The sequence below is a fragment of the Chiloscyllium punctatum genome, chromosome 32 (genome assembly GCF_047496795.1).
Source record: "Chiloscyllium punctatum isolate Juve2018m chromosome 32, sChiPun1.3, whole genome shotgun sequence".
NCBI lineage: Eukaryota > Metazoa > Chordata > Chondrichthyes > Orectolobiformes > Hemiscylliidae > Chiloscyllium > Chiloscyllium punctatum.
In genome coordinates, this window is record NC_092770.1 from 3,241,526 (window position 1) to 3,255,475 (window position 13,950).

At 40.5% G+C, this 13,950-nt stretch overlaps 1 protein-coding gene across 9 annotated transcripts in view; it reads left to right on the top strand.

Annotated features, from left to right (window-relative positions):
* The window catches only part of LOC140457835 (suppressor of tumorigenicity 7 protein homolog), a 208,248-nt gene that overhangs the window by 152,813 nt on the left and 41,485 nt on the right, over positions 1 to 13,950 (top strand). For all 9 annotated transcript variants that reach the window (XR_011953371.1, XM_072551499.1, XM_072551502.1 and 6 more), the window contains 2 exons: positions 2,272 to 2,369; positions 3,768 to 3,882. Coding sequence is in view for 8 of the 9 variants with exons in the window: in XM_072551499.1 (XP_072407600.1) it covers positions 2,272 to 2,369; positions 3,768 to 3,882 (213 nt within the window). In the remaining variant the exon portion in view is untranslated. The remainder of the gene's footprint in view (positions 1 to 2,271; positions 2,370 to 3,767; positions 3,883 to 13,950) is intronic.

A 13,950-nucleotide genomic window follows, 5' to 3' on the forward strand; every position in this document is an offset into this window, starting at 1 on the left:
AATTCTTGTGTTAATTTGGAACCACTGGTGTATTCTACACTGAATCTGTAGGGAAATGGCAGTAAATGATTTATCACTAATTGCATATTACTTAAGTAACTCACTTATGGAAATTATGCCTTACTTCATTTCTCTCCATCACGTGTCATATATTGATTTTATTTAAGTAAGTATTTTCACAACAGCTTTTAAGAAAATTCAGAGTAAGTTCCTGATTCTATCATGTTAGATTCTGTGCTACTTAGAAAAGAAAATCTTGTTTTCAAGGTTATCAGTTAAGGAAGCCTTGTCTCTAATTACCTGTTCCTACAACTAATTTAAAAGCAACATACAGAGGAGTCTGGGGAGTACATATCTGTCGCAACCTTTGTGAGGTAGTGGTTTGAAACATGAACTGTTTGAAGCAAGAAGGAAATGAGAAAAGACTAATTCCAAACAAGGAGATATTGACAGAATGTAGGATGGAGTGTTCTGTTACATTGACAGATATTCCTGGTTATAATCTCTTTATTATTACATTAAGAAACACTCCAGCTTTTCCATTTTTCCCCAAGTAAACGTGTCCATCATTACTCTGAGGTGTAATGCTGATGTGCTAGATAGATAATGTGAAAATGCCCACATTTATTTATTTTGCTTCCCACTTCTAATCCTGTCTAATCCCAGTCAATTATCAAATGAGTGCACTTTTCGAATAATTAGGTGAGAAAGATTGTTAAATGGAAACCTTGTAAAGCTCTGACATCCTTTCATGCCAGACTGGTTACCTAGCTCATAGCTATTAATTCAGATTGTGATCAGAAGGAAATGAGCCACTTGAGTATGGAATGCATCTTTGAAGTGTTCTGGACAAGACAGGTTTCGTATTCCCTTTGACACCAGTTTGTACAAATTTGTAACAGTTATCAAAAGGAAGGAGAACATGAAGAGAGCACAAACTCAGCTCTCATAATTTGCGAATATAATTGTGAAATCATTTTTCAAAAACTTAGATTGTAGTGCAAATTACTTCTGTAGTTGTCAGTTAACTGAAAATAATAGAACATAGAACAATACAGTACAGAACAGGCCCTTCGGCCCATAATGTTGAGCTGACCTGTGAATTATTCTCAACTTTTCCCCCTATACTATCCCAAAAGCATCCATGTGCATATCTAAGGATTGTTTAAATCTCCCTAATGTGGTTGAGTTGCCTACATTAGCAGGTAGAGCATTCCATGCCCTTACCACTCTCTGTGTAAAGAACCTGCCTCTGACATCTGTCTCAAATCTATCACCCCTCAATTTGTAGTCATCATCCTAGGAAAAAGACTTTCACTGTCTACCCTTTCTAATCCTCTGGTCATCTTGTATGTCTCTATCAAATCCCCTCTTAGCCTTCTTCTTGCCAATGAGAACAGGTTCAAGTCTCTCAGCCTTTCCCTCCAGACCAGGCAACATCCTGGTAAATCTCCTCTGCACCTTTTCCAATGCTTCCACATCCTTCCTGAAATATGAGGACCAGAACTGTACACAATATTCCAAGTGTGGTCGCATCAGCGTTTTGTATAGTTGCAGCATGATATTGTGGCTCCAGAACCCAATCCCTCTACAAATGAAACCTAACACACCATATGCCTTCTTAACAATAAAATAACCTTTATCCTTTTATGAAGGGAGGTATTGACCTGGTGGTAATATTGCTGGGCTGTTAATCCAGAGAGCTCGGTCATGTTCTGGGGACCTAGGTTCAAATCCCACCTCAGCAGATGGTGGAATTTACAAAATCTGGGATTAAGGTCCGAGTGATGACTACGAAGCCATTGCCAATTGTCGGAAAAATCCATCTGGTTCAGTTTTAGAGAAGGAGACTGCCATCCTTACTTGGTCTGGGCGACAAGTGATTCCAGACCCACAGTAATGTAGTTGACTCTTGACTACCCTCTGTCCAATTAGGATGCAGGCCTAGCCAGTGACATCATCATTACGTGAATGAATGAAAAAAGGTGCCAAATGTTTTTGTGGACTGCAATATTGTAAAAGTAAATGATATTTTGAGAAAGTTAGACATTTTCCAGATACCGTAAAGATTCATTTACAATATGCTTTGACAGAAGTTGATGAAACAAACTTATTTTTCTTTATACTGGGTTTGGTGCAGGAAAGTAATTGAAGGTTGAAGGAGGAATAGGTTCGAGGCGCTGGCTGGCCAGTTTCTGCTTATGGATTAGATAAATTATTTTACTGACTGCTGCAAACATATTTGTTCACACGGGATTGTCTGTCTTTCAGGGAGGGACACAAACGTGTTAGTTTACATTAAGAGAAGATTGGCAATGTGTTCAAGAAAACTGGGAAGGACAAGAGAAGCAGTAAAAATGATGCGGGATGTGAGTAAAAATTGACGTTATCAGAATAATCCGAGTGTGGCTGATCGCACATGATCATCTGTTTAAAAGGACTGAAATGACGATTGGAAAGGTAGACTAACCTTAATTCAGTCAGGAATGTGGAGGCAACATTTTTTAAAGAACCATGGGGGCGACACCAAATTGGCTCGTAATTTTCTGCCAGGTTGCAGGCAGCTTCCTGCCTCTATGCGTCAAGTCAGTGGATAAACAGTTACCTGCCTGTAATCAATATGTCGCCGATTAGGCACCAATATTAAGGTCACACTACTAATGACAGCTGGAATTTTTCATTCAGCATGGATGATCCCCACTATATGAGGCTAAAGCAATGCCCAGAGATGGGAAACGGTTTCCTGGCAACAGACCAAGAGGCATGCACCCAATCAACCATTTTCCACACTCAAGAGTAGTGGACTGGCCCGTTTTAATTTCACCTTTTGAAAAAGTGTTCTGAGGAAGCTTTCGATTTGAGGCGTTCTCTCTCACTTGTCTACATTAGCTTCTTCAACCTGTGAAGGTGGTGCTGCCAAACCCTCAGAACTGAAAGGTCTTCTATTGTCCCTGCAGTCACAGGGTCCCAGGCCCTGTGCTTAATTACTCCCTCAACAATAATGGACCATTATGTTGTCTATCAGGTGTCAGTGCAGTCTGAGGTTGGGACCCAGACATACACCCATGCATCCAGTCCCAGAACTAGAATCCAGCCCAACATTACTGGTCCCAGTAGCCATTTTAAGCTGACGTGAACTCTAGAACACTCCAAGCTTTATCCTTTTGTAACAATATTGCTCCTAGAATTTGACTGAAAACATACAAAATCAGTGTGACACTATTGACACTTGAAACTCTCCTGTAGTGTTCAGCAGTTAAAACACAAACAGAACAAAATGAGCATAATATTGTATTCAAATTATACAAGATTCCCTGATTGCTATTCAATGCTTGTTATGCTTCCATTTAGAACAAGATCTGCAAAGAGTAAAATATTTTGCCTTGCAAAGTATTGCACCAACCTCCTTTAATGAATCATTGTTACATCAGTATTGTGAGCAATAACTTAACTATTTTAAAGAACTAATTTAAACATTCACATGTGTTGATGGTAGATTTTGGGACATCAACAATCCATTTGAACAAATTAATCCAGCTACATCAGCTATAACATAAAAATGCATAGCAAGAACAGAATCCAAACCAAACTTGCATATACAGATATCGACGCCTAATTATTAAAACAATTTGACAAATGTTCTGATCTGTTAAAGGTACATAATCAAAATGTGTCAATTATTCTTAATATATTTATTTTTCGTAAATCTTGAACTTATCGCCTATGGTAGTTCTCAATGTAATTGTCAAATTGATTTTCCTTTATAGCTTATGAAGGAGTTTCCCCTTCTCAGTATGTTCAACATCCATGAAAATTTACTGGAGGCACTTTTAGAGCTACAGGCCTATGCTGACGTGCAAGCTGTTTTAGCCAAATATGACGGTGAGTCCTTGTTACATGTTAAAATCAGAGGATTTTAAAATTCTGGAGGAAAGGCTGGAAATTAGATAGCTTCACAACTGGCATGCCTTTAAATGCAACAAAATGTCCCAAAGCACTTCACTGAAGTGTTAATGAAATTGTCTGCTGTCAAAGAAGTTTTAAAATGGTTCTTGGATCTTTTTGTCTCATTGTAGTCTGTTTATATTTTCAGAAGATTTTTCTGAACCTATCCTCCTCAAACTGCTGGGGGCACTGTTTCATAACAATTGGCATCTTTTAAGATCCATATCTGCTTAGCATTTCTTCGTAGGTGGGACTAGACTGTGAGTACTATAAGCTGCTTATTTATTGAAGGTATATCAGTTAAGTTGATCACCATCCACTAATGTAAAGTTTCCAGCTGGTCACTGAATCACCAGTAGGTTTGCGGAGGCTGTAATCTTTTCTCCTCTGTGCCCTGGGTACATTGAGACTAACTGTATTTTTCCATTGCTGTTGGTTTAGAGAAGCCTAGGTACCACAAACTATAGGTCAACCTTAGGAACATTTACCTGAATGGCATGATATAGGATCAAATGTTCCATTCTCCAGCTCAACCACCAGAATTGCTTCTGGAGTTATTTTAATTTAATTTAAGATCCTGGGTAGTGTTGCTAAACAAAGAGACCTTGGAGTGCAGGTTCGTAGTTCCTTGAAAGTGGAGTCGCAAATCGATAGGATAGTGAAACAGGCATTTGGTATGCTTTCCTTTATTGGACCAAGCATTGAGTATAGGAGTTGGGAGTTCATGTTGTGGCTGTACAGAACATTGGTTCGGCCACTGTTGGAATATTTTGTGCAGTTCTGGTCTTCCTCCTATCAGAAGGATGTTGTGAAACTTGAAAGTGTTCAGAAAGGATTTATAAGGATGTTGCCAGGGTTGGAGGATTTGAGCTATAGGGAGAGGCTGAGGCTGTTTTCCCTGGGGCATCAGAGGGAAAGGGATGACTTTTTAGATTAGATTAGATTACTTACAGTGTGGAAACAGGCCCTTCGGCCCAACAAGTCCACACCGACCCACCAAAGCGCAACCCATCCAGACCCATTCCCTTACATTTACTCCTTCACCTAACACTACAGGCAATTTAGCAAGGCCAATTCACCTAACCTGCACATTTTTGGACTGTAGGAGGAAACTAGAGCACCCGGAGGAAACCCACGCAGACACGGGGAGAATGTGCAAACTCCACACAGATAGTCGCCTGAGGTGGGAATTGAACCCAGGTCTCTGGCACTGTGAGGCAGCAGTGCTAACCGCTGTGCCGCTGTGCTGTCCACACTTTATAGAGGTTTATAAAATCATAAGGGGCATGGATAGGGTAAAGAGACAAGGTATTTTCCTTTGGGTGGGGGAGTCAGAACTTGAGGGCATAGGTTTAGAGTGAGAGGGGAAAGATTTAATAGAGACCTAAGTGTCAACTTTTTCACGCAGAGGGTAGTGCGTGTATGGTATGAGCTGCCAGAGGAAATGGTGGAAGGTGGTACAATTACAGCATTTAAGAGGCACCTGAATGGGTAGATGAATAGGAATATGAATTAGAGTGATATGGGCCAAGTGCTGGCAAATGGAACGAGATTAGGTTAGGATATCTGGTTGGCATGGATGAGTTTGTCCTAAGGATCTGTTTTTGTGCTGTACATCTCTGTGATTCTAATTGCATTTGTGTTGCATGTCAGAAAGTCTTGAACATTGACCAGAAACTCAACAGGACTAGCCATATAAATATGGTGACTACAACAGTAGGTCACAGACTAGGAATACTGCAGTGAGTAACTCACCTTCTGACTCCCCAAAGTCTGTCCACCATCTACAAGGCACAGGTCAATAGTGTGATGGGATAGTTACCTGGATGGGTGCAGCTCCAGCAACACTCAAGAAGCTTGATACCACCAGGACAAAGGACCCTGCTCAATTGGCTCCAATGTCCACAAACATTCACTTCCTCCACCACTGATGTAAAGTTTGGGCAAGGTGCACTATCTACAAGGTGCACTCCAGACATTTGCCGAAGATCCTTAGACAGCACCTTCCAAACCCATGACCACTTCCATCAAGAAGCACACACATGGGAAACCACTACCCTTCAAGCCTCTCACCATCCTGATTGGAAATACATTGCTTTCCCTTCACTGTCACTGGGCCAAGATCCTGGAACTCTCTCCCAAAAGTGTTGAGTTAGCCAACAGCACATGGAGTGCAGCAGTTCATGAAGACCGCTTTCTAACACCTTTTGAAGGGCAAGTAGGGGCAAGCAATAAATGAAGTGGCCAAGCCAGCAATGCCCACGTCCCACGAGTGAATAAAAGGAAAAGAAATTTACTGCAATTCATAAGTAACCTTATAAAAGTATTATAAACCCTGTGTTATATGCTCCTTTTTAGGTAGGTGTATTACTGAATGAGCAATCCAGAGATTCCAAAGAATGTGAGTTTAAATCCTATTGTTCCAGTCTGAGAATTCAAATTCAATTTTAAAAATCTGGATCCAAATGTTAGTTTCAGAAAAAGTGCTTTTTTTTTCTTTATTCATTCATGGGATGAGGATATCACTGGCTAGGCAGTTTTTATTGCCCATCCCTGCTCGCTCAGAGGGCAGTAAAGATCCATTGCTGTGGATCTGTAACCCACTGTAGGTCAGACCAGGTAAGGATGGCAGATTTCCTTCCCTAAAGAACATTAGTGAACCAGATGGGTTTTTTCCGTCAATCGATTCATGATCGTCTCTAGATTCTTAATTCTAAATATTTGTTGAATTCACCTGTTGTGGCAGGATTCAAACCTGGGTCCCCAGAACATTATCTGGGTCTCTGGATTAACAGTCCAGTGATAATACCACGAGGCCATCACCTCCCCCTGGACTGGTTAAAAACCAGATAGCTCACTAATGTCCTTTATGGATGGAAAACTGCTGTACTTAACCAGTCTGACCAAAACATGATTCGAGTTCCTCACCAGTGTATTCTTTAACTGCACCATGGTGTGGCCTAGCAAGCCACTTGGTTGTTATCAAACCATATAAAAAAGAATAATTGTGTCAGCTCAGAAAGAAGGTTCGCCACCAGCTGCTTCAGGCAATTGGAGATAAGCGATAAATGCCACTCGGCCATCCTACATGTTGAGGATGAAAAAAAAGAAAGAACAGAAAGAGAGATTTTGTTGTTGGAAAGTAAAGAGTTAAGACAAGACAGAATTTTTAATTCTACAAAAGAATGAAAAATATACACAGTTTATTTCACTATAATCAGAAAATAAATTTTTAAATCCATGCAAGACTTCAGATACCCAGGAATATAGTTTCATCTGTAGAATTGACATAAATTTAGTGATTGTAGCTTTATGTAATGTAATTGGTACAGTTTTATATGTTAAAGTTTTCAAATGAAATCAGCACAGCATCTAGTTGCTTGGTATTTCTTGTTTCAAGTCCAATCTGAGGAATAATTTCTTGTGCCTTAATGGGCTTTAAGATGTCAAGCCTGTTTACTACTTTTTGCCTGAACGCTGTAGACCAGTAGAAAGAAACTAGTTCAATACAAAAGTGTGAATGTTTTGGGCATTAATATTCTGATCTTAAACTCTATTGAAGATAACATTGTTAAAAATTGCACAACAACATTGTTGACCTTCATTGTTTCCATAAACCATGCTAAGCAACAGCAATGATTGCTATATTTTCAAAGGGGCACCAGCTAATTTATAGCATTATGATTGTGATTTTTGAAGGTCAGTCTGCATAAGAAAAGAATGATGGACCTTTTAAACCTTTGACGCTTTTTAATAGTTGAACCCAGAATTTGGGAAAAACAAAACTGTCTATTTCATGTAAAACACACATGTGGGAAATCAGTCCTCTCCACTTGGTGTCATTGTTCACTGTAATACTATTATTTATAGTAATTCTGCAAACAACATTTTCTTATTTTCGTGGGCAACTAGTTGATCATGCTGGTATAGGCCAGTTGCCGAGGCGATACATTGTTATTATCTCATTTTGCTTTGGAGTAGCTAATTCCAGTCTGCTTTTTAGTATTTAATCCAGTGTTTCTCTCACTATTTTCCAAAGGGTTCCCATTTTAACACAGAAAAACTAACAAGAGTGCAGATGCAAGCCAAAGTAAACAAGCAATTAAGTAACAGTGACAATTAGTATAACATCACTAACATTTATGTATTGTAAATCAACATATTCTTACAAATATTCATATGAGTTTTTGAAGTACTTTGTAAAAATTATGTGTCTTCAAGTAGGTTTCAGCAAATCTCTTCATAGTCTTTAGTGATAGAAGATTCAGTTATCCTTCACCCCACATCCCCTCTGTCACAATTCCCCACACTGAAATCAGACCCTTGTGTCTATATACCATAACCATACTCAACATACAGTAATCAGCCCCTCAAACCCTACTACTCTCAGTAATCAGACCCCCATGTCCCCTAAAAGTCATTGACATTTTGGGTCCAGACAAGGTTCCTCATTGGAGACTGGTTAGCAAGGTTAGATCTCACAGAATACAGGGAGAACTAGCCATTTGGATGCAGAACTGGCTCAAAGGTAGAAGACATAGGGTAGTGGTGGAGGGTTGTTTTTCACACTGGAGGCCTGTGACCATTGGAGTGCCACAAGGATTGGTGCTGGGTCCTCTACTTTTCATCATTTTTCTAAATGATTTGGATGCGAGCATAAAAGGTACAGTTAGTAAGTTTGAAGATGACACCAAAATTGGCGGTGTAGTGGACAGCAAAGAAGGATACCTCAGATTACAACAGGATCTTGATCAGATGGGCCAATGGGCTGAGAAGTGGCAGATGGAGATAAATTCACATAAATGCGAGGTACTGCATTTTGGGAAAACAAATCTTAGCAGGACTTATATACTTAATGGTAAGGTCCTGGGGAGTGTTGCTGAACAAAGAGACCTTGGAGTGCAGGTTCATAGCCCTTTGAAAGTGGAGTTGCAGGTAGATAGATTAGTGAAGAAGGCGTTTGGTATGCTTTCCTTTATTGGTCAGAGTATTGAGTACAGGAGCTGGGAGATCATGTTGTGGCTGTACAGGACATTGGTTAGGCCACTCTTGGAATGTTGCGTGCAATTCTGGTCTCCTTCCTATCGGAAAGATGTTGTGAAACTTGAAAGGTTTCAGAAAAGAGTTACAAGGATGTTGCCTGGGTTGGAAGATTTGAGCTGTAGGGAGAGGCTGAACAGGCTGGGGCTGTTTTCCCTGGAGCATCGGAGGCTGAGGGGTGATCATATAGAGGTTTACAAAATTGGGGGGCATGCATAGGATAAATAGGCAGAATCTTTTCCCTGGAGTAAGGCATTTGATAAGGTTCTCCATGGTAGGCTTATGCGGAAAGTCAGGAGGCATGGGATAGAGGGAAATTTGGCCAATTGGATAGAAAACTGGCTAACCGGTCGAAGGCAGAGAGTGGTGGTAGATGGTAAATATTCAGCCTGGAGCCCAGTTACAAGTGGAGTTCCGCAGGGTTCAGTTCTGGGTCCTCTGCTGTTTGTAATTTTTATTAATGACTTAGATGAGGGAGTCGAAGGGTGGGTCAGTAAATTTGCAGATGATACGAAGATAGGTGGAGTTGTGGACAGTGAGGAGGGCTGTTGTCGGCTGCAGAGGGACTTAGATATGATGCAGAGCTGGGCTGAGGAGTGGCAGATGGAGTTCAACCCTGCCAAGTGTGAGGTTGTCCATTTTGGAAGAACAAATAAGAATGTGGAATACAGGGTTAATGGTAGGGTTCTTAGTCAGGTGGAGGAACAGAGGGATCTTGGGGTCTATGTACATAGATCTTTGAAGGTTGCCACTCAGGTGGATAGAGTTTGTAAGAAGGCCTATGGAGTATTATCGTTCATTAGCAGAGGGATTGAATTCAAGAGTCGTGAAGTGATGTTGCAGCTGTACAGGACTTTGGTTAGGCCACAGTTGGAGTACTGTGTGCAGTTCTGGTCGCCTCACTTTAGCAAAGATGTGGAAGCTTTGGAGAGGGTGCAGAGAAGATTTACCAGGATGTTGCCTGGAATGGAGAGTAGGTCGTACGAGGATAGGTTGAGAGTTCTCGGCCTTTTCTCGTTGGAACGGCGAAGGATGAGGGGTGACTTGATAGAGGTTTATAAGATGATCAGAGGAATAGATAGAGTAGACAGTCAGAAACTTTTTCCCCGGGTACAACAGAGTGTTACAAGGGGACATAAATTTAAGGTGAAGGGTGGAAGGTATAGGGGAGATGTCAGGGGTGGGTTCTTTACCCAGAGAGTAGTGGGGGCATGGAATGCGCTGCCCGTGGGAGTGGTAGAGTCAGAATCATTGGCGACCTTTAAGAGGCATTTGGATAGGTACATGGATGGGTGCTTAATCTAGGTTAGAAGTTCGGCACAACATCGTGGGCCGAAGGGCCTGTTCTGAGCTGTATTGTTCTATGTTCTATGTTCTATGGAGTGGGGGAGTCCAGAACTAGAGGGTATAGGTTTAGAGTGAGAGGGGAAAGATATAAAAGAGACCTAAGGGGCAACTTTTTCACGCAGAGGGTGGTACGTGTATGGAATGAGTTGCCAGAGGAGGTGGTGGAGGCTGGTACAGTTGCCACATTTAAAAGGAATTTGGATGGGTATATGAATAGGAAGGGTTTGGAGGGATATGGGTCGGGTGCTGGCAGGTGGGACTAGATTGGTTAGGGATATCTGGACGGTTGGACCAAACGGTCTGTTTTCATGCTGTACATCTCTATGACTTTATTTGGTACACACCATGAAAATTGTATCCTAAGGTTAAAGCGTGTTCTGGTTCACCATGTGCCCCTTTCCTGTTGGGTGGCATTTACCTATTGTGTATCACTAAAGTCTGCTCTTCACAGGCGCCATTGTTGTCTCAGAGCAGTGACAGCTCACCAACCCAAAACACTAGTTCTCATGACCCCACTGCAGGTCACAGCCCACAGTTTGGAAACTGCCACGTTAATTTGCTGAATAAGAAATCTCCAGTTTCTTTATTAATTATAAATACAGAACACTGACCATTTAGTTAAAACAACTGATGACATGGCAATGAGATCTCACTCTTTGTCATTGTTGTGTAACTGAGCTCGGCAGGTAGACTGTAATTGATCAAGAAAAGTGTTGAGTTTGATTTTGTAGTCAGTGCCTCAGTGATACATTGAGCTGAATTTTAACAGGCCAGAGGAGGAGGGTCTGTGTGCAGGTCGAGGTGGTGTGAAAGTCCCAATAAGTGGCTCTGTATTGTATCAGATCCTGCTGAGCATAACATGGGAAATTCCCCGTCTCACCTATAGTTTTGGATCAGTAATTGAAATGCTCCACTAAAGATTTAACCCAACATTTTAAGAGCTAGCAAATGGGTTTCCTGTGCTCTCTGCAACTTGCCAGAGTCAACCAGGTGACAGCACAGTGAGGTGTTTTACTTCAGTGAGACTGAATAGGTGCAGCCTTACCCACTGGAAAAGATGCTGCTACTTATAGTTTCACAGGCAACTTCCAACCTCTTGGAAACCAGCTCACCTGTCTTCGACTTCACTCATCTTCATCTGCGTTTCCCTCTGTTGAAGGGTTGCTTATAAGGCACTACATGGGACAACAGATAAATAAGAGGAGCAGGAACAACAGCAGCAGGGGAAACACTGCTGCCTGTGAGAAACTAAAATATTTGATGTATTTTGTAAAAGGTGTCATTCCAAAACAATGCATTTCAGATGACAGACTAAATGCTGAGCTTCCAGGGCAATTTGCTAATCAGCAAAAGTTATAATCAATAAAACAAGACAGTCAGTATCCTGAAGTTTAAATGATTCTTATTTCCCACTGACTCCATTGAAGGTGGGTAGTTTGTGATTATTCTTGTGTCCTTCCCAATGTCTTCACTACCGCGCACTTAACCTGCTTTTGTGGTCAACAGCTAACCTCTGCAGTCAGAGTTTATGCTAGGTTCCAGTACTGCTATTGTGCATTGATTATGCTATATGCTCAGTTATAATTTGCTGCCTTATCTTTCTTGATCTTATTGCATCTGTTCGTAGTCACAGAAATGTGAACAGGATATCTTCAAAACTGAAATAGTTCATTGTTAACATTTCCTTCCATAACCAACCGCCAGACTGAAGAACTGCTGTTCATTCAGTATAAGAGTGATGTTCATTTACCTATATAGTTCAAAGCATATCAATTAATCACAACTGATAACATAATTTGTCTTTTGTGATTTTAATTTTTTTTGTAATTCTTATGACCAGATTCTCAGTGTGGTTTCCCAATTCATAGTAATTCCAGACCGAATACTCCAAATTACTAAAATTGGATGAGGAGAATGAACTGGTTCCCCTTCTTTATTCACCCACCAGTTCAGTTAGTTACAACAAGGTTAGTCTGGAAAGAATCCTGTCCCCTATGAATACCTTTCTCCCAGACAGATTAACCTATATTTTTGAAGAAGCCAATTTAACCAGGCTTACTTGAATTAACAAAAAAAGGGTTAGATTATTAATTACTAAACATGAGAGGAATTAATAATGCAAAACACATACACACAGATTAGAAATAAGAGGTGAGTCCAAATATAGATCATTCTCTGAATTGTTCACTAACAGCGAGTAGGTAAAAAGCTTGACGGTTGCAGTGGAGGTTGCCGGTCGTGTTGGTATTAGGAGGTGAACAGTCAGCTTCACCATCCTTGGTTTTACAGATTAGCTGAGATTCTGTAATTCTAGTGCTTTTAACCATGGTTGAATTTCACTATTCAGGTGGAGAGAGAATATTTTTGCTATCCTGTTTCACTTTCCAATTGGTGTGCAGCACTCAAAGTGAAAGTGTGTCTTCATTTACCTAAAACACGGGTGACTAAGAGTATGTTTTTTGGCTGTGATCTTCATAGCATGCTAATGCTGGAACCAGGCTAGTCTACATAGGTGCATTTAGTCCTACTAGCCCACTTCCTTTATAATCCCTATCTTTGTGTATTCTTCCAAGGGAGCAACACAAAATGTGTCTGCAGTTTGGGACATAAACTACAGAGCATAGTGTATGTTGTGCCAGCATTCCTTGAGCAAGCAACACGTGTTGCAGTTGCAGTTACTACATCAACCAACTGTCTCATATTGCAACTGCAACACATCACCTGCTGAGTCATGTCTATTTGATTTAATTTATTAATTTGGCTATTAAATGTTTTAAAAATGAATTTGTTAACCATGCTCTTCAGCTGTAATAATGTCTCCTGATTTAAATCACTTGGCCAATCAAAGGAGACGTGGGAAAAATACCCACCAACCAGCCGACCTGTTTTGCTGTGATGTCACACTTTGGCTCTGACAGGTATAAGCAGTTTGAATGGATTCTTCTGCCACTGCTGCCCTTCTGATGCAGCTCTGCTTCACAATGATGCTGACAGGCTGCACACACCTCCCAATCTGCTTCACCCTAATCACACATTTGCACAGTTAGGATAGCTTGTTTACACAACAGCAGAAGGAACTGCTTATTTCAGAATCCAAGTGGGCAACTTTTGCACTTAATCACAAGCAGTTCATATTTAGTGCAGGATTATAAATCATTACACTTGAAATTCACAGTAAATGGGCTACAGGGCTATAATTCATGTCCTGTATCTGAATTCATATTGCTCCAAGTTCCTTTCAAGTCATATATCACCCTGATTGAACGTGGATCATTATTGTTTCATTGTGCTTGGTCAGAATCCTTAAATTCCTATTTTACAGCATCTTGTGAGCACTGTAACCACAAGGTCTACAACAGTGCAAGAAGGCACCATCTTCTAATGATAATAAAGAAAAAGCACTAATTTCCTCCTTGCTAGAATAATACATATTCTGAGAACAAATAAAACTAAAATCCTAGTCTAGGTCAAGCCTGAAATTGTAGCAATTCTGAGCATGTTTATTAATATTCAGTACATTAAAGTACCTAACTTTTTAACTTCAAACTAACCAAAGTTACATGGATAAATAGTTTTTATTTAATGAATCTCCTTGTATGAGCATAAATTGAATCATGT